At 42.6% G+C, this 21,368-nt stretch overlaps 2 protein-coding genes across 25 annotated transcripts in view; one reads left to right on the top strand and one right to left on the bottom strand.

Moving 5' to 3' along the window:
- Nucleotides 1-21,368, bottom strand: part of LOC144308397 (uncharacterized) — a 469,309-nt gene that overhangs the window by 409,445 nt on the left and 38,496 nt on the right. For 10 of the 24 annotated variants that reach the window (XR_013374856.1, XR_013374855.1, XR_013374854.1 and 7 more), the window contains exon 4: nucleotides 12,725-12,838. The exons of the other annotated variants lie outside the window; for them this stretch is intronic. The gene's annotated coding sequence lies outside the window, so the exon portion shown is untranslated. The remainder of the gene's footprint in view (nucleotides 1-12,724; nucleotides 12,839-21,368) is intronic. 24 annotated transcript variants of the gene reach the window in all.
- Nucleotides 11,882-12,577, top strand: LOC144308967 (small ribosomal subunit protein eS19-like). Its single transcript, XM_077889911.1, has 2 exons — nucleotides 11,882-11,961; nucleotides 12,238-12,577. Exons 1-2 carry the CDS (start codon nucleotides 11,882-11,884, stop codon nucleotides 12,575-12,577), a joined length of 420 nt encoding a protein of 139 aa, XP_077746037.1.

The raw sequence follows: 21,368 nt of genomic DNA, 5'->3' as shown, positions 1-21,368 counted from the left end.
TTTCACATCTGAAGGTCACAGGTCTTCATTAGCCTATACTTCTGGAACACCCCTTGCCAGCCTTCAGAAAGGGCTTTCACAGCTATTACTAAAATGAGAGAGACCAATCTGGCTTGAACAATGAATGGATTTGCACCCAAATCAAGAAAAAACGCATGGCTATGGATGGAATTAGGGCAATTTACCTGGACAATTGTCTCCTTAGGATCTTGCTTCAGATAGTGTCAATAGCTCCAAGAGGCTTATGTTCATCACTTCCTTCTGACACACCGGGAATAAAGAGATCCCTGGCGATTATACTTGACATAATGGGTAACCTTTGAGAAATCCTTTGTGACACCTGAATTTGGCTTAGAACAAGGGATAGGAACACAAAGATCTGGCACTCGTCCAAGCTCTGAAAATCTCTGGATCTTGTATGAATTTTCTCAAGGCTATTCTGGCACTACTGACTGGACATCTTCAAAGAAATGGCATATTTCAGACTTAACACAGGTACCACATTGACTCTAGCCACCACCACCTTGCTTAGGAAAACTTTACAACTTGTGGACCAAACCACTTCATTTCCAGTTCAAGCCACATTGGAGGATAAGCCTCAAGGCTCTTCAAGAGTCTGTACCTATGGGACTCCTGGGTGGCTCGGCGGTTGAGTGTCTGCCTTCGGCTCAGGGCATGATCCTGGGTCTGGGGATCGAGTCCTGCATCGGGCTCCCTGTGAGGAGCCCACTTCTCCCTCTGTCTGTGTCTCTGCCTCTCTCTCTGTGTCTCTCATGAATAAATAAAATGAAATTTTTTTTTAAAAAAAAGGTCTGTACCTTTTATCTCTGCCCCCATCACTCCCAGGCATTTAACGTGCATTAGTGGGATTTGAGGAAAACCCAGGTCATTTTGTCTCCCACAAACATGAATATTGCGCCTCTTCCACTTTAGGGGTTAACTGCCCACCCCCAAAACAGTTCCACACCACCTACAGCTTCTGTTCCTCTGGTATCTACCAATGAATGCTCATCAGAAAGAGAGTACCTAGAGGACAGGAGTCCTCCCCAAAATCCTAGGGCCTAGATGTTCCCAGCAGCCACCAGTCATTTAGTTCCCTCACATCGACAGGCTCTACAGCTCAGGATTTCCTGGTTTTACTGGACCAGTCAGCCTTGTGAAGAGAGTACATTATCCTTCATCAGATTTGGGAACTTAACTTCTAATTTTTTTATTTTTAAAGGATTTTATTTATTTATTCATGAAAGAGACAGAGGCAGAGACACAGGCAGAGGGGGCAGCAGGCTCCCTGTGAGGAACCCGATGTGGGACTTGATCCCAGGACCCCGGGATCACGACCTGCGCCAAAGGCAGGCACTCAACCACTGAGCCACACAGGCGCTCCTGGGAACTTGACTTCTTTTTATCCAGCTATTGGCCTTTAAGGGCTTTAAGATTTCTTACATCCAAGTTTGACACAGCACAAAGCGCTGCTGCTCTGTAGTCCAGGCTTCCCTCTGTTTCTCACAGCATCTGGCGGTCCTGTGGAGCCCACTCAGGCCTACCAGCCACCCTCAGCTCCATAAACATCCAGGCTTTCCATACCCTCGCTGTTACCTTACCCCACAGGCCCCTTCTGATCCTAGGGGTCCCTCTCTGGCTTTAGGTCCCAAGGGCTATCACAACATGGGTACAGCTGACCTCAGCCCCTGTCTGAAGAGGAAAATGCTGACAGCTTAATGTTACTTCTAGGTGCCTGAAAGAGTAGCCTCACTGAGGCCCAGACAGACTCAAAGGGAAACTATATCCTCGCAGCGCCCTCATGTGTTAGGGAGTGGTGGTGCAGCTGAGCAAACCCTTGCAAAAGAACAACGCTGGACTCAAAGCCCTAGGGGGCACTTGACCAGATGAGCACTGGGTGTTGTGGTATATGTTGGCAAATTGAACTCCAATAAAAAAATATACAAAAAATTGATTAGTTAATTAATTAATTTAATTAAATAAAATGAAACCAAAAAGGAAATCCAGCAAAATTCCAGGATTCCACAAAGCTTAGCCACACAAAATGAAACAATTAGGCACACAAAATGAAACAATTCACCCTTTTAAACTGAGAAGGAAAGAAACGTTGGGACACCTGTGTGCCTCAGTGGTTGAGTGTCTGCCTTCAGCTCAAGGTGTGATCCTGGAGTCCCAAAATCGAGTCCCACATTGGGCTCCCTCTCAGGGAGCTTGCCTATGTCTCTGCCTCTAACTGTGGGTCTCTTATGAATAAACTTTTTTAAATCTTTAAAAAAAGAGAGAAGGAAAGAAACACGTGCAAGGTAACACAGTAAAGAAAAAAGCCAAGTCAAGGTCCTTGTAGGCCAACATAAGCCTAGAATACTTTAAAGCATAGGACTTCACTCAATAACTTTAGACTCCATTTTTCTCCACAGATGGTTGCTTAGTTAATTTATAATTGCATTTGGGAGTTTTAAGAGTTAGAAACAGTCAACTATGAGTAAAAATGAAGTCTGAATCAGAGAATTGTAGAGAGACTTATTGAAGAAAAAGAGGGGGGTGCCTGGGTGGCTCAGTGGGTTAAGTGTCTGCCTTCAGCTCAGGTCATGATCTTGGGGTCCTGGGATGGAGCCCCTAGCTGGGATCCCTGCTCATCCGGGAGTCTGCTTCTCCCTCTCCCTCTGCCCTGCCCCATCTTATTCTCTCTGGCCTGCTTTTGCTCTCAGATAAATAAATAAAATCTTAAAAGAAAGAAAGAAAAAATAAAAGGAGTTAAGTTTTTTTATTTGTTTCCTTAACTTTCAGACTAAGGACAAGAATTAAGAAGAGAAATAGAAAACCAAAGAGACCGCAAACCGTGAACTTTAGCTTTTTAACATTCACAGGCACGGGGCACAAGTGGTTGGCCAAGGAAAGACTGGTCAAAAATCAGGGCAGGCCATTTTTCAAAAGTGCTCTCTGTCACAAATGAAGCTGTCCTTCCAAAGATTAACTCATGTGATTACTGAAGCTTCTCATCAGGTTCTAGCAAACGCTGAGCAGTTTGGTGAAGAATGTCATTTTCTAAAAGAAAACTGTATCTAGAAGCCAACATAAAGGTATTTTATTTCTTCCTTATTCTCAACTGCAAGACTAAACTGATGGTGAATGTGTAATGGGGCCAGGGGTCAGGAGCACACCAGGGGAAGAACTGCTTTCAATTGAGCAGTCTGAGCTACATTTTGGCCATAGGCAACCTACAAAACAACCCACAACAGCCAACATCTGACAGACTACACTCTCTCTCCTTCAGGAAGAGTCTTTCTCTAGTGCTTTTAGAATGAACAATGTTTTTTTCCAAGAAAACTAACCAACCATTGGCCATTATTATGGGAGAGAAGGTCAGGCCATGCCAAAATGTGCCACATTGACATATTATTTTTTTGACCTACTGTTTTAAATAAAAGTACCTTAAGGAGCAGCCAATGCAAAAAGGACACTCTGACTCTCCCCACTTTTGTCTCCAGAAAACAAGAAATAAATCTCTGATATTAAAGGTACCCTCCCTATACTAAGAGGTAAAGAGACATCCAGGTCACCAGAGATTGGAAATTTAGAGCCAAGAAGTCTTTATAAACAACCCTTGTGACTTTTCACTGATTTACTACTCCATCCCAAATTCTGTTTAGAATTCCTTACTAATTGAAGCTCCTGTTAACCTTAAAAATAAAACTGCCAGTTATTTTGGTAAAATGGACTTATTTGGGAATAGCAGAGAATTGCACTCTGACACAAGCAAACTACAGTAAAACCATAGGCAGGTCCAAAGAACAAAGGAAAGGAATACTCTTTTATAGAGGAAAGGGGGAAGTTCTGAAGGCTGTTATAAATAAAAAGGCCATTGGAGGGGTGTCTGGGTGGCTCAGTGGTTGAGCATCTGCCTTCGGCTCAGGTCGTGATCCCCAGGCCTTGGGATCAAGTCCCACGTTGGGCTCCCTGCAGGGAGCCTGCTTCTCCCTCTGCCTAAGTCTCTGCCTCTCTCTGTGTGTCTCTCATGAATAAATAAATAAAATCTTTAAAAAAAAGTCCATTGGAGTAAACTGGGGGTTAAAAGTATAGTCACTTTTCATTGGGTGAGTCTTGACTCTCATTGCCTGGGGTTTTAGGGTGAGGTGAGGGAGCCAGGGCGCATTTCATCCTCCTGCTGTAACTGTAAAGTAGTAACCAAGTGCTAAGTTTCACTCTTCCCATTGGGTCTGCAATCTTGGGGTATGAGAGCGCCCCCTGCTGGCCTTCCGACTCCTTTTTTTTTTTTTTTTTTTTTTTTTAAGATTTATTTATTTATGATAGACACAGAGAGAGAGGCAGAGAGACACAGGAGGAGGGAGAAGCAGGCTCCATGACGGGAGCCCGACGTGGGACTCGATCCTGGGACTCCAGGATCACGCCCTGGGCTGCAGGCGGCGCTAAACCGTTGAGCCACCTAGGGATCCCCTCCCGACTCCATTCTAAGTGAGATTTCCTTTTATAGATTTTGCACACTCCTAGTTTTCTTTGCCCTGTCAATTCCTCCCACATTTATCATCTCTTTGCCTGAAAACTGTAAAAACTGCCTGTCTTGGTCATTTCTTTAGGTCTCAGCTTCATTACTGGGCCTCCATGTGCACAAAAACAAACTTCATTTTTTTTTTCTCCTGTTACACTGTCTCATGTCAATTTAATTTAATTCTTAAACCAACAAGGATGGCTTTGTGTTCAACTGAAGCACCACTGAATATATAATTATGTAGGAATGAAACAGTTACTATGGTTATATAATAGAAACAGTACCACACATTATAACTAAATTATACATTATATAATTCAGTTATAATAAAATTATACATTGTAACTATGTATACCTACACTACTGCTGTAACTTTTGGGATAATGATTATACTATTGACCTTATTGCTTTTTGAAGCAAAAAAAAATCTTAAACCTGTGAGAATACCTTGGAAGGTAGAAGGAAAACTTTTTCTTCCTCTGTCTTAGTTCAATCAGCTTCAAACCACCAGGGACAAACCTGTAGTCTGACAATCAGGTTTGTTGACCCATTGTAATAAGTGAGAACAACGGAGGAATTATGGGGCATCTCCCACCAAAGGAAAAAGTAGTTATTACACAGTTTGCTGGGAGGCGGTGGAGTTTAGGTAGAGGATGAGTTGAACAAAGAGAACAAAGTTTCTCAGTGAGTAGAAAAGGAGGAGTCATTCAAAGGACTCCTGGCTGTATTTCATCAAATGTCTTTTCAGTACATGCTATAATCATATGGGGCTTTTTCTCCCTTTAATCTGTAGCTTTAGGGTACCTGGGTGGTTCAGTGGTTGAGCGTCTGCCTTCGGCTCAGGTTGTGATCTCAGGGTCCTGGGATCAAGTCCCGCATCAGACTCCCTACAGGGAGTCTGCTTCTCCTTCTGCCTATGTCTCTGGCCTTTCTCTCTGTGTTCCTCATGAATAAATAAATAAAATATTTAAAAGTAATAATAATAATCTGTAGCTTTAATGAATTAGGTTACTAGATTTACTGGTCTTCAGCTACATTGGTCCCTTGGTCGAACTGTGTTTCTGTTGATACATTGCTGGAGTCTATTTGCAATTAAGGGATATTGTTCTATAGCTTCATTTGTCTCTCCTCCCACCCTTCCTCTCTCCTTTCTTTCCTTCCTTCTTTTTGTATTATATTATCACTGTTGGGCTTTTTACATTAGTGTTAGCGTCATAAAAGTAACAAAAAGTTTCCATCTTTGCTTTTTTTAAAAAAAGGTTCTTATGACATTTTATAGCTGCAACGACCTGGAGAGAAATATCGTTTCCAGATCATTTGTAGCTGGCTTTATCTGTATCTGTTACCCCAAGTTGTTGGATGACAAGGCAGATTATGGCCTCCTCAGTCTAGACGAATTTTTACTGCATCACATCCAAGCAAGGCCTTTCCACTGCCCATAATTTGCCTGCCAAGTGTTTCATGAAAATTAAGTCTTCCTCTAACTCTGATTAGGTCCCCAAAGTTCTAAGAGTACTAAGAGTAGGAAAAACTGGGGCCATTCGTGCTTTGCAAATGAAGAAACCCAAGATGAAACGCTTTCTCTTGAGTCCTAACCATATTATGAAGGCAGACTCCTACATGAAAAAAAAAAAAAAGTTACGCTAAGAGAGTTAATCAAGGTGACTGAACAGGAGCCTAGTAAAGGCAGGGTCAGTCAGACTAGAACAGAATTCGATTTTCTAGTTATTCTACAGCAGCAAAACTTCCACTAGAAACCATGAAATAAGAGAGTTAACCCCTGCTGGCAATTGGAGAAAATCTTTTATTATTGCCTGTCTTACGATCTGATTAAACAAAGCTCCAAGTTATTAGTTTGGGCCAACTGATTTCAGAGCCAAAGACAAATTACATTTGAAAGTCACTGACATTTGAACATTATTGGAAATTTGAGGCCATTTCTACTGTCAGAGATGAGCAAGTACATAAAGACTCCTGAAGCATGGAGAGGGTGGGGAGCAGTACCGCTATATCTTCTGTTTATTTAGAGGTAAGAAAAAAAAAATATTTAGAGGTAAGACCAAGAATTTGCTTGACTATGAAAAATAAATAAATCTGGAGTCTCACCCCAATTCGGTCACGCACTAACTCTATGTTTTTGGGCAATTACACCTCCAAAGCTTCAACTGTTGGAGTTAGGAAGTACAGATCTCACTTAAGGATGCCTAAAAATGAGGCACACCTGGGTGGCTCAGTCGGTTAAGCATCCAACTCTCAGTTTCGGCTCAGGTCATGATCTCAGGGCCGTGGGATTGAGCCTCTCCTCAGGCTCCATGCTCAGTGGGAAGCCTGCTAAAGATACTTTCTCCTTGCCACCTCCATTCCTCCTCCAGCTCTAGTTGGCTCTCATGTGTGCATGCACATGCACTCTCTCTCTCTCAAATAAATAAATAAATCAGGATGCCTGGATGGCTCAGCAGTTGAGCATCTGTCTGCCTTTGGCTCAGGGCGTTGATCCTGGAGTCCCGAGATCGAGTCCCACATCGGGCTCCCTGCATGGAGCCTGATTCTCCCTCTGCCTGTGTCTCTGCCTCTCTCTCTCTCTGTGTGTCTGTCATGAATAAATAAATAAAATCTTTAAAAATAAATAAATAAACCTTTTAAAAAAAAGAGGGACTTAAAAGATGCCTAAAGACAAAATGTGAACAAAGTGGAAACACTGTGAGTTGTATAGCACCATACAATGAAATGTGATTTATTGGCAATGGATAAAGACCCTTGATTCATTTGAAGCCAATCTCAACGCCAAGAGGAAAGTCAAGGAGCACCAGTTTCAAGATAAGTCCTACTGTGACAGGTGTCATATAACATAAGTCACTTTTAGAAGTTGTTAAAGTAGGGGTGCCTGGGTTTGAGCATCTACCTTAGGCTCAGGTCATGATCCCAAGGTCATGGAATTGAGTCCTGCATTGGGCTCCTTGCAGAGAACCTGCTTCTCCCTCTGCCTATGTCTCTGCCTCTCTCTGTGTCTCTCATGAATAAATAAATAAATCTAAAAAAAATAATGAAAATGAATGGCAGAACCCAGATTTCGATGTAGAAATTTATATTCACTTAAGAATAAGATAGAGAAAAAAATAAGATAGAGGAAAAAAAGTGTGTGGATTCAGGGGCACCTGGGTGGTTCAGTCAGTTGAGCGTCTGCCTTCAGCTCAGGCCATGATCCTTGGGTCCTGGATAGAATCCTGCATTGGGCTCCCTGCTCAGCAATGAATCTGCTTCTCCCTCTCTCTCTGCCTCTCCTTCTGCTTGCTCTCTCTCTCTCTCTCTCTCTCTCGCTCTCTCAAATAAATAAATAAAATCTTTTTTAAAAAGTGCCTGGATCCAATGTTGTGTCTGTTAAATCATTGTACTAGGACTTACTTCCAACAATTTGCTACACTTCCCACACATTGACTACGTTTTGAAATGCTCATGCTTCATCTTAATCTAGGATCAAGTAAAATTGACTCTCTGCTCTAATTCATGGTTAACCATTTTCTTACTCAACCGGACCACTAGTTCCCAAAGACTAGGGATTGACAGGTGAGGAAAAGAACAAACAGAAGAAAATGAACTAGAGAAAAAGCCAGCATACCTAAATAAAACGCCAACACAATGAAGAAAACTTTACACAATGTTTGTCTACACTCTTCACATAGACTGGCTTCCAGGGCTGCAGATTGAAAGCTGACACCTAGGACTCACTCTGATCTCATTAAACAGGTGCTCCCTTTTGATTTTTTTTTAAGCAGGCTCCACACCCAGTGCAGGGTTCAAACTGGACTCAAATTCACAAATGTGAGATCCAGACCTGAGCCAAGATCAAGAGTTGGGACAATCAATAGACTGAGACACCCAGGTGCCCTTCCCTTTTGACTTCTGGCTTAGAGGTATTTCAATTAGAAAATCCTGGCCATAGAGCAGCCCCGATGACTTAGCGGTTTAGCGCCACCTTCAGCCCAGGGCGGGATCCTGGAGACCTGGGATCGAATCCCACGTCAGGCTCCCTGAATGGAGCCTGCTTCTCCCTTTGCCTATGTCTCTGCCTCTCTTTCTCTCTGTGTCTCTCATGAATAAATAAAATATTTTTTTTAAAAAAAGGAAGATTCCTTTTGTGGCTACTTGGGACACTGAAGTAGATCAAGAATGGAACTGAAAGGGTGCCGGGGTGGCTCAGTGGCTGAGTGTCTGCCTTCGGCTCAGGGAGTGGTCCCAGGATCCTACGATAGTTTCACATCAGGCTCCTTACAGAGAGCCTGCTTCTCCCTCTGCTATGTTTCTGCCATTCTCTCTGTCTCTCATGAACAAATAATAAAAAAAAAAGAACGTAACTTGAACGTTCTTTTTTTTTTTATTATTTATTCACCACAACATCATTTACAACAGCCAAGATATGGAAGTAACACAAAGTGCCCATCAACAGACAACTGTATAAAGAAGATATGGCATACAGGGGCACCTGGCTGTCTCAGTCAGAAGAGTATGCAATTCTTGATCTCAGGGTCATGAGTTCAAGCCCCATACTAAGTGTAGGTCCCACTTAAAAAAAAAGTAAGATGTGGTGGGTTGTACACATAATGGACTATTACTCAACTACAAAAAAGAATGAGACCTTGCTATTTGTGACAACATGGATGGATGTAGGAGGTATTATGTTAAGTGAATTACGTCAGAGAGAGAAAGAGAAATATAATATGATTTCACTTATATGTGGGATATAAGAGACAAAACAAATGAACAAACAAAAACAGACTCATAAAAAACAGAGAACTGGTGATTGCCAGAATAAGAAGGTGGAGGGCATGGGTGAAATTGGTAAGGGGATTAAGAGGTACAAATTTCCAGTTATAAAATAAGTAACTCATGAGGATGAAAAGTACAGTATAAGGAATATAGCCAATCATATTGTAATAACATATGGCAACAGACGGTAACTACACTTACCATAGTGAACATTGAGTAATATGTAGAATTGTTGAATCACTATGTTATATACCTGAAACTAATATACTACTATAAAAACTAATATAATATTGTATGTCTACTATAATTCAATTTAAAAAAAAGAGTGGAACAGGAAAGCCACTTTGAGGCTGTTGAAGTGTTCCATACCTGGACCAGGATTGTGCCAAAGGTAAGTGGCAAAGGAGGACAGATTCAGGATATATCTTAGATAAAGAAAGTACTAGACTCTCCTGTAGGGGTGTGGGTGGCTCAGTTGCCTAAATATCTACCTTCAGCTCAGGCTGAGATCTCAGGGTCCTGGGATCAGCCCTGTGTCAGGCTACCTACTCAGCAGGGAGTCTGCTTCTCCCTCTGCCTCTGCCCCTCCCCCTGCTTGTGCTCTCTCTCTGGCAAATAAATAAAATTTTTTAAAAAGGTGGGGGATGTGGGCAGCCCCGGTGGTGCAGCAGTTTAGTGCCGCCTTCAGCCCAGGGCCTGATCCTGGAAGCCCCGGACCAAGTCCCACATCAGGCTCCCTGCATGGAGCCTGCTTCTCCCTCTGCCTGTGTCTCAGCCTCTTCTCTCTCTCTTTCTCTCTCACTCTCTCTCTTGTTCTCTCTCTCTCTCATGAATAAATAAATAAAATTTTTTAAAAAGGGGGGGTGCCTGGGTGGCCCAGTCGGTTGGGTGTCTGCCTTCCACTCAGGTTCCTGGAATCAAGCCCCACATCTTTCCCTCTCCCTCTGCTATTCCCCTAGCTTGTGCTCTCTTTCTCTTGCTACCAAATAAATAAATAAAAGCTAAAAAATAAATTAAATTTAAAAAAAGACTCTCCTGTGGACTAACATGTATGGGCTGAGAGAAAGAAGGAGACTTAAAAACAACTCCTAGCTTTGACTTGAATAATAGGGTCAACAGGATCATCATTATAAACCAAAGGTTTTTAAATTTTTTATTTAATTTTTTCAAGATTTTTCTTCTTGCTCACTCTTAAAAATAAAGGTATGTGTCTTTGGGTTTCAAACTCTGATATGCATTGGAATCCCCTGTGGCTTATTTTTTTCTTTACTTAAAATACAGATGCCAGGGCCCCACCCCTCTTGAATCACAATGAGGGAGCATAGGGCCCAGGCATATGCTTTTATAACAACCTTGGCAGGGCTCAGATGTATAAGTGTGAGACCCACTGGTTTAAGGCGAAAAACATGACATGCGGGGTCACAGCAAGTTCTTTAAGGATAGATAGTGAATCAGATTTACCGACAAGTTCATGGAAGCCACTATTTCTAATTACCATAAAAATGGTATTCAGGTAACAGTGAACTCATGAATAGTCTCACAAAACAAAATGTGTTTCTAAAAGATAAGTTGGAGGACATGGGGAAGGGGCAGGTGAATAGCAGTTTCTAAAGGAATTATCTACTCCCGAGATGCTGTCTGCACACATTTGTTTTGTGTAAGTAAGGATTTCTCAGGTAGTATAATTATACACAGACACACACACACACACACACACACACACACACACACAAACACTGAGTAATTTGGTTACTCAATGACTATTTCTGGTCCCGCCAAAGTTTGTAGAGCTCCAAAGTGTTATCAATATCAGTAAAAAAATAAGAATAGGGGATGTCTAGGTGGCTCAGTGGTTGAGCATCTGCCTTTGGTTCAGGTCATGATCCTGGGGTCCTGGGATGAAGTCCCTCAACAGGCTTCTGGTGGGGAGCCTCCTTCTTCCTCTGCCTGTGTCTCTACACCGCTCTCTGTGTCTCTCATGAATAAATAAATAAAATATTTTTAAAAAATAAGAATACATTCAAGGGGGTGCCTGGCTGACTCAGTCAGAAAAGCACTCTGGATCTCGGGGTCCTAAGTTCAAGCCCCACGTTGCATGTAGAGATTACTAAAACTAACTAACTAAATAAATAAATAAATAATTAAAAAAAATAAATTCAGTAAATATTCACTGTGAAACACTACACTCAGTACCATGAAATGTTAGAGAATGGGAATAAGAGGCACGGCGATGGTTTACAACGATGGCTAAATGTGGGAAAAAGGAAAGAGTGCCCACCGTGTCACAGATTGTTAGCATCAATTATTTCACTGAGCCCTTACAAGTCTACTGTGAAACAAACATCACTGTGTTCTTTTTCGTGATGAGAAAACCAAAGCTTAAAGACATATGTTACTGCGTCTGAGTATTGCTTCTAGTAAAGCAGCAGAACCAGAATCTCAGCCCATATCTGCCTGGTTCCAAAGCCTGTCTGTTCCATGAAGCCCATGAGGAACTTAAACCAGTGAGGGTGTTCAAATCTTAGCATAAAAGTCTATCTTTATGCCACCAAGTTTTAGAAGTGCTATAAAATGGCCCTTTCCCCTGGTGGGCAGCATGGAGGCCGCATAATGTCTGGAATTACTGCAAAAGATGTGAACCAGCAGGAGTTCGTCAGAGCTCTGGCAGCCTTCCTCAGAAAGTCTGGGAAGCTGAGGGATGCCTAGGTGGCTCAGTCGGTCATGGGTTTGCCTTTGGCTCAGGTCATGGTCCCAGGGTCCTGGGATGGAGCCCCCATCAGGCTCTGGCTTAGCAGGGAATCTCCTCCTTCTGCCTCCTCCCCACCCCCCACCCCACCCCACCCCTCCCACTGCTCATGATAGTGTGCTCTCGCGCTTGCTGGCTCACTGTCTCTCTATCCTTCTCTCTCTCTCTCTCTCTCTGATAAATGAATACAATCTTTGGGGAAAAAAGAAATGTCTGGGAGTCTGGAAATCCCTGAATGGGTGGACATTGTCAAGCTGGCCAAGCATAAAGAACTCGCTTCCTATGACAAGAACTGGCTGTACACACAAGCTGCTTCCACAGCACAGCATCTGTACTTCCGGGGTGGTGCTGGGGTCACCTCCGTGACCAAGATCTACAGGGGATGTCAGAGAAATGGGGTCATGTCCAGCCACTTTAGCGGAGGCTCTAAGAGCGTGGCCTGCAGAGTTCTCCAAGCCCTGGAGGGGTTGATAATGGTGGGAAAGGACCAGGATGAGGTCCGCAATCTTACATCTGAGGGACATAGAGAGGTCTGGATAGAATCATTGGACAGGTGGTAACTGCCAACAAGAAGCATTAGAACAAATGCTAGGTTAATAAATTGCCTCATTTGTTTAAAAAAAAAAGGTAAAATAAAACGTACTAACAGATTTCTAAAACAACCCAAATCATGTGGGTACATCACTGGGGGGAAAAAAAAAGCATACCAGACACCTTCTCTTAAAATTTTCAGCTACTCCTTGATGGAAAGGTAGGATTGTGAAAGAGTTGTGGAAAGCCAGTCCTTCTTCCTCCCCAACATCTTAGACCTTTTGTCACATCTGCCAGGAAAAAATAGGACTTCGGCATTACCACAAGATAGAGCACGCTAACAAGAAGCACATATACTCAATTGTGTGGGACTCAATTGTGTGGCAATTTGCTGCAAGAATTGAATCTTTCAGGTTCCCTGAATCTTGACGTAAACCTAATACTAAAATAAGTAAATATATGATTTCCATGGGAAAGCAGGGGTAGGTTTGGGTCTTGTCATGTCAAATACAATTTTAGGTTAAGTACAAATTTGAGGACAATAAGGTATTAAATACATAGGAGGTTTTTGCCTCTGGTGAGGCATGGACTCCCTAGGGGATACTATTTATCATTCAAACACAGAAAGGGCAAAAGCAAATTTTTCCAAGCTTTTTTAATATCATGAAGGTGGCAGAGCCTTATGAAAATCAAACTATTTGAAATGCAGAGTTTCCAGCAATTCCACAACCTGAAAAGGTTGATTCTTTATTCTCTATGAATTATTGCTGGTTTCCTTGCTCTCTCTGTGTCACAAGATAAAGTCAGACTGTTGGAAGGACACGAAGGAGCCCTCTCTCATGAATATTCATATGTAAGAACCCCTCATCCACAGCAACCCATCATAGTGGATCATTGTATTAGTTACCTAGGGCTGAATAACAACTCACCCCAAACCTTGATGGCCTAAAACAACAAATATTTAAAAGTTTCTGTGGGTCAAAAATTTGAGAGTGGCCTGGTGGGTAGTTCTGATTCAGTGAATGCCCTGAGGTCGTAATCAAGATGTTGGCCAGGGATACAATCATCCTACACTGAAAGGGAAGGAAAGTCTGTGGCTGGAGGATCCAATTCCAAGCTCACTCATGCAGCTGTTGGCCAAAGGCCTCAGTTCCTACCATATGGGTCATACCAGAGGGTGGCTTGAGTGTCCTCACAACATGGCAGCTGGTTTACCCAAGAGGCCATGATCCAAGACAGTGAGAAGCAAAGAGGAAACCACAGTGCCATTATGACTTAGTCTTGGAAGTTAGCATCGCTTCTGCCACGCTATTCATTAGAAGTGAATCTCTAAGTCAAGCCCACACTCAAGAAGAGGAAATCCAACTCCACACTCTGAAAGGAGCACCAAAGAATTTGTGGACCTATTTTAAAACCACCATTAACTACCTGAAGCAAAAACAAGTGTGCTTCCCTGTGAAGCAGAGGAAGTTCTTATTAAATATTAGTGGTGTTCTCTTGTGATTCTCAGTGAAGAGTAGGGAGTTGCTTGGTAAGAAAACAAAATAATGGGGATGCCTGGGTGGTTCAGTGGTTGAGTGTCTGCCTTTGGCTCAGAGTGTGATCCCGGGGTCCTGGGATTGAGTCCCATGTCAGGCTCCCCACAGGGAGACTGCTTCTCCTTCTGCATGTGTCTCTGCCTCTCTCTCTGTATCTCTCATGAATAAATAAATAAATAAATAAATAAATAAATAAATAAATAAATGAAAGAAAACAAAATAATGGTGACTTACTCTATCATGTGGGAAATCATTTTGATGCAATCATGGCCATCATCACTATCAGGCAAGGTATCCCCAAACCCCAGAGGTTACAGAACAGAAAGATTCACAAAGCAAATTATGATACAAATAATTAATACAGAATTTATTGAATCAGTTTAAAATACAGTGAGGAACAAGAGAGAAGATATGGGGTAGCTTAATACACTTAGAAGAGGATACAAGCAGGGTGGAAGGGCCACACACTTAAATCCTTAGAATGATCTCCTTTTCTCTTCTCTCCCTCTCTCCCTCAATATTTCTCTCTCTCTCCCCTACATCAGCCTTCCCCCTCTGATGGTGTAGTTATAAACTATGTACTGTGGTCCCTAAGCCCACAACTTGAAGATTCCTGAGACCAATGGTATACACTTGCTCAGCTGGAGAGACACAGGGACAAGCACCCCTGGACATGGATACAGCTTGTCAATAAGCCTGCTCAACAGCTATGATATTCATTTGTTTTTCTTGGGAAGAACACATGTGAAGCCATCTTTTTACCCTATCGGACGTCTGTTACCAATGGGTGGCCAATTTAGAGGTGACGTAACTGTCAACCAGAGGTAACATGATCATGCTTCGGTCTTGATCTTTCCATCATCACCCTCTATTCATAAGAACAGTCTTGTCTGTTCCATTATAAATTCCATTTATTCTATCTTTCTTTAAAAAATATTTTATTCATTCATTTGAGAGAGAGAGAGAGTGAGCACAAGCAGTGGGGCAGAGAGAAAGAGGGAGAAGCAGGCACTCTGCAGAGCAGGGAACCTGATGCAGGGCTCGAGCCCAGGACCCTAAGATCATGACCTGAGCTGAAGGCAGACACTTAACTGACTGAGCCATTCAGGTGCCCCCATGTATTCTATCTTTTAACATCTTTTAGATGACTTACTACCTAAATTTAAAACCTCTTGCATATTCTGCCTCTTTCACATGATCACTCATTATCTATACTTAACACATCCTATGAATTTTGCCTATATCCTATGAGTTTGTAGCTTACTATTTATGCCTAACACTTATGACTTTCATCTATCCCAATTAATTTCTTTTCTACAGCAGAACTCAATCACTGAAATAGAGTACAAATATGAATGATAGCAGTTGTATTATTCTCCAATAATAACCCCAAGCCCCACATTTTCCACTGTCTCAAAAAGCAGACAGCCAGGGCAGCCCAGGTGGCTCAGCGGTTTAGCGCCGCCTTCAGTCCAGGTTGTGATCCTGGAGACCCGGGATCAAGTCCCACGTTGGGCTCCGGGCATGGAGCCTGCTTCCGTCTCTGCCTCTCTCTCTCTCTGTCTCTCTCTCTCTCGCTCTCGCTCTGTGTCTCTCATGAATAAATAAAAAAAAATAATTAAAAAAAAAGGCAGACAGCCCTTTATTAACTGGGGGAATCTTTTTTTCCCACTATGGATTTGGATTGTGTGATTTCTTTTTTTTAAGATTTTATTTATTTATTCATGAGAGACACTCAGAGAGAGGCAGAGACATAGGCAGAGGGAGAAGCAGGCTCCCTGCAGGGAGCTCGATGCAGGAATCAATCCCAGGACCCTGTGATCACCACCTGAGCCAAAGGCAGGCATTCAATCATTGAGCCACCCAGGCGTCCCTGGATTGTATGATTTCTAAAAGAAGTGAATGCACTTAGGAGAGGCACTTAGGTCGGAGCTGTTATGGCTGACAGCTCTCTTGGACAACAGGAGGTCTGTAACCCATTCACATACCCTAGCCGCACTACTGCCTGCTGACCAACCAGTGACAAACATCAAGGTCTGCCCAGAAAAATGCAGGATACTTAGTGGATGATTTCAGGAACCAGACAGGGTCCCCTCGCATCATACAGGGTGAGTTCTCTGGAAACAGATGCTGTGACAGAGCTTGGGGTGCAAGATGCTTATTAGCAACCAACATGTTTGAAAGAAAGGCAGAACAGAAGAAGCAGCTGAGCTAGAGAGGAGGCCCGATACAGCCTAGTCCAATCCAAAGGGAATCTCTGAAGATAGAATTGCCCAGCAAGGAGCACCTGGCTGGCTCAGTCATAGAACATGCAACTTTTGAACTCGGGGTTGTGAGTTCAAGCCCCGTATTCCAAAGAGAGACTACCTAAAAAGAAAATCTACCAAAAAAAGCTGTCTGCCAGAGTTGTCTCCCATCTGGCCAAAACAGCAGGCCTTTTAGACCATTGTCTCCCTCAGCCATTGGATGTGGGCTGCCCCGGAAGGACATGACCCCCTACAAGGCTGCTCTCTGCACATCAGGCAGACCCTGGAAGCTCTGAGAGCTGGAGGCTGCCTGCTGATTGCACTCCTCACCCCTGGGTAGCAAATCTTTCCTTGGAGAAGGATCTGGGTGGTACATCTCTGTGTTGAATATGGAGACAGATCTTTCCCCATGAAATGGGATGTGGTCTTCTTGACAAGGAGGAGAGAGGATTCAGACAGATCCCAAACAAAGGGTACTTGGGAAGCAGAGGCCAAACCTAAGGGTAGAAAAGCCAAGTGGCAGTGAGGGGAAGCTGATGAAGGGTGGCCTGTTTTCCAAGGGAAGACCAAGGTCTCTGGGTACATCTCTCAGGAAATGGAAAGTCAAATGAAGCGAGAACTTTAATTTCTATCTCTGCTCTCTGTTCCTCTTTTCTTTTTTTTAAGATTTTATTTATTTATTCATGAGAGATACAGAGAGAGAGAGAGAGGCAGAGACATAGGCAGAGGGAGAAGCAGGCTCCCTGCAGGGAGCCCAATGTGGGACTCATCCGAGGACAATGGGATCACATGCTGAGCCAAAGGCAGATGCTTAACTACTGAGCCACCCAGGTATCCCCTCTGTTCCTCTTTTCTGAAACTGCTTTATCCCTTTAGGGACAGGAGAGCCAGCGGATATCCCTCAAATCTCCAAGAGAGGAAACAGCGGTGATTTCTGGCCCTGGAAATCTTCCCATACCTAAGCCAGATGCCGCAGGCAGCACTAAGCTTCTCGAAAAAATGTTTTGGAGAAAACATGCAAAAAATAAGACCAAGCCTTCTGGTTATATTTACAAATAAGCAGATGATCCCTCTTCAGAAAGGGAGAGATCCCAGCAGATCCTGGTTTACTTAACAAACTTTCCACCCCATGGAGTAAAGTAGCTTTTTCTGAAATGTTTGCCAAGGAACCAGATTATAATCCAAACTTAAGTTCTAAATTTTCAGTTCAGTCAGAGATTCCTATCCATGGTGATTGGATTAGTTAGGAAACAGTAGCAAATAAACCCTGACCTCTCAGAAGCCTAACACAACAAAAGATTATTCTTCACTCAAATGAGAAGATCCGTAACACTCAGTGGGAGACTATGCTACACATGTAAGTGACCCATGGCATAGGAGCCCCACCATCTTGAACCTATACCATTCAGAAAATACATCTTCCACTCAGTTCCACATGCGACTCATTATCTGGAATCCAGTCACCTAACTGAAACCTAAACACAATGGAATTTCGGGAGTGTAGCCTTCCTGTGTATCCAGATACTGAAAACTGAAAGGGGATATGGTGAGCACATAGCATGGCCTCTGACTCAATGAGAACAGCTGGCTGTCGGGTTCTGCACAAGAGCCTGGCGAACTGTCAAACCCACTGGTCAGGCACTCTTACTTTTATCTGGATTAAATAATCTCAGACTTGGAACTACATACTGACAACACAGAATAATTGCTTTTGGAAAGAGGACATTAAATTATACTTTTGAGACAAACTGGTACCCAGGGACTACTGCCTTAGCTTACCTATAAACCTTGAAATTACTGAGGTATAAAAATGCTGAGCACAACTCAAAATCTCTGTTAATATGTTCAGGCTGAAATAATATTTTAGAAATAGTCTTAACAATTTCAAGAAAACCAGAATCAACAGAGGACTGGTGATCTGTCAAAATACCAAGAAGCAAGATAATCATTTCCCCAGAAGACAAGGTAGCTCCTTGTAGTTTCTGTGAATTATCTCCTTTAAAACTATGGATAAATAGAATGTTTCCAGAACATTCATGTTATCTGAACACATGGATAAACACAGTATCTGAATATCTTTTATTCTCTCAGTTCAATAAGACCATGATAAAAAGTTGAATCAATCACTGCGCTATACTCTTGAAAGTAATATAACACTGTGTGTCAACTATACTCAAAAAAAATTTTTTTAGGGCAGCCCGGGTAGCTCAGAGGTTTAGCACCGCCTTCAGCCGAGGGCCTGATCCTGGAGACCGTGGATCGAGTCCCACATCAGGCTCCCTGCATGGAGGCTGCTTCTCCCTCTGCCTGCGTCTGTGTGTGTGTGTGTGTGTGTGTGTGTGTGTGTGTGTCTCCCATGAATAAATAAAATCTTAAAAATACATTTTTTTAAGATTTTATTTAGGGACACCTGGGTGGCTCAGTGGCTGAGCGTCTACCTTTGGCTCTGGTCATGATCCTAGGGTCCTGGGATCAAGTCCCGCATCAGGCTCCCCGCACAGAGCCTGCTTCTCCCTCTGCGTATCTCTCTGCCTCTCTCTCTGTGTCTCTCATGAATAAATTAATGAAATCCTTTTTTAAAAAAGATTTTATTTATTTATTTTATCAGAGAGAGAACACATGAGCAAGAATGGGGAGGAGGGCAGAGAGAAAGAGAATTTCAAGTAGACTCCACACTAACCATGGAGCCCAACTCAGGGCTCAATCCCACGACCCACGAGATCATGACCTGAGCCAAAACCAGCGTTGGACACTCAGCCGATTGAGCCACCCAGGTGCTCTGAAAAAAAAAAAAAACCCAAAATATAAATAAATAAAACCATAATAGATAGCCACCAGCAGGTTTCATCACAGAAACAAGTAGATGATTTACTTTCATTCTGCAAATATTCTAGGGCTTGAACACCTGCAACTTGCTATAGTGAGAGATTTTGCTTAGTGGTTGCCATAGCAACCAATTATATTCTGGCAAGACTAGTTTTCTGCCAACTATGCAATAAAAAATTCTTTAACAACATATACAATATTCCCTTTTTGCTTTAAAAAAATCCTGACTTTTGCTCCCTTAGTGGGACACCATATAGGTTACTACCCAAATCTCTGTACCTCGAATTGCAATTCTTTGATCCCAAATAAACATTCTTGATAAATTATTGCCTCCTGACAACTTTAGATTGACAAGTTCATGCACTCATGAACCTTACATTGTATAGAAGGATATAGGTAATTAAATAAATGGCTGTATCAAATCATGTGCATGCCATTACTGAAAAAAAAAATTAAAGAAATACACGGCAGGGAGACCTAAACTAGAAAAGACAATCAAGGAAAGCTTCTTGAAGGAAGTGATTTTTCAGCCTGGTAAAAGATGCTGTAGATCAAGATAATAAAGGAGAAGGGGCAGTTATGGTGGGGGAAAAAAGGACAATTTTATTCTAGACCTCTTCAGTGAACTTCTAGGGCCTACACATAAGTGATAACATTTTGGTGACAATCGGATGACTCTTGTCTGGAGAGCACATAGAAAGATCTGAACTTGGGAGTCTTCACCCTGTGTTTGGTAAAGGAAGCCAGATGAGAAAATGAGCTCATGCACTCAGAGGACACATAGTAAGAATAAAGGATGCCAAGAGCAATCTCATGAAAGATAAGAAACAGCCAGAAACAGGTAGAAGAAAAGGAGTCAGAAAGAGAGCTGCCAGAAAAGCAGGTAGAAATCCAAGAGTGTGGTGCCCCAGAAGCAAAAGGGAGACAGGCAACAATGACTGCTGTTGAAAGCCACAGAAAATGAGAGGACAAGGAAATGGGAAAGAACTGAATAAGCAAGAGGTGAAGCAGGACAAGACTAAAAGAGATTTTTTTTTTTTTTTTTTTTTGCTATTGCTTTGGTCGACACAAAATGAACAAACCTCTTAGAATCTCTAAAACTAACAGAGTTTTATTGGAGCCTAAGTTAGGACAGCTGCCCAGGAAGCATGCTGCTCCGGAGATGGAACAGTTACAGGCTTACATGCTTTTTTTCATCTCGTAAAAGCTCGGGAGAGTATAGATTGACATACAGGCAGGACTCAGAGGAGTTTTTAACATCATGGAATGCGGAGAGTAGGGGCATTGATGGATATCTCAAGGACAAGATGGTTTTCCTTAGGCTATTCAGTCACAAAGCTGGTGCGCAAGGTATGCGTGGTGGGCCATATATCAGGCTTTTGGTTTAAACAAATTTTATGTACAGTCATGCTGACTTAGAAGGAAATCTATGGGCCACCTGGGTGGCTCAGTGGGTTAAGCGCCTGCCTGGGCTCAGGTCATGATACAGGCAGGGGTCCTGGGACCGCATCAGGCTCCCTGCTCAGCGGGGAATCTGCTTCTCCCTCTCCCTCTGCCCCTCCTCCTACTCCTGCTTTCTTTCTCTCTCTCTCATATAAATGAATAAAATCTTTAAAAAAGAAAAAGAAGGAAATCTAAAATGGCTTCCCTCCTATCTCAGGCCATCAGGAGTTTTTTTTTTCCGCATTCATTCTTTAACAGGAGAACCTCTTGCCTCACTCTTTGACGGGAGAAATTTTGATGGAGAGCATTAAAAAGAAAGAGTTAAAAATACTGGGGAGGGAATGCAGACATAGAGAGGAAGATAATAAAAATACCCAGAAATAATAGTAATTTTAAAAGAAACAAGCCCAACCTGGACCGATTAAAAAAAAAAAAAGTCATTTGCCTCCCAAGACAGCAAACCAAGACTGTATTTCAGCTTTAACCTCTCCCAAGAATGACACCTTGTGACGGTGGATCTGAAATTCCCGGATCAGCACTAGGGAGGTATAATCTGCCGGTTAAAACCCGGTTTCCTTAAAAAAAAAAAAAAAACTGTTACCTGCCCCATCCCACCCCCACCCCCAAAAGCAGCCGCCCAGGACTGAAACAATCCTTTCTTTTCTTTTGCTAATAACTTCCTTGTCTCGCCCTCCTGCCTATAAAAACCTTCCATTCTGTACAACTCCTCAGAGCATATTTCCACTTGTAGGATGGGATGCTGCCAG

The sequence above is a fragment of the Canis aureus genome, chromosome X (assembly GCF_053574225.1).
Source record: "Canis aureus isolate CA01 chromosome X, VMU_Caureus_v.1.0, whole genome shotgun sequence".
Taxonomy (NCBI): domain Eukaryota; kingdom Metazoa; phylum Chordata; class Mammalia; order Carnivora; family Canidae; genus Canis; species Canis aureus.
This window is presented reverse-complemented; position numbering and strand designations above follow the sequence as displayed.

Bases quoted from the DNA above. Each gene is read 5' to 3' on its own strand.
- LOC144308967 (XM_077889911.1), top strand. From the start codon at position 11,882: ATGTCTGGAATTACTGCAAAAGATGTGAACCAGCAGGAGTTCGTCAGA. The intron at 11,962-12,237 runs GCTGAGGGATGC...AATGTCTGGGAG, and splicing joins TTCCTCAGAAAGTCTGGGAA to TCTGGAAATCCCTGAATGGG.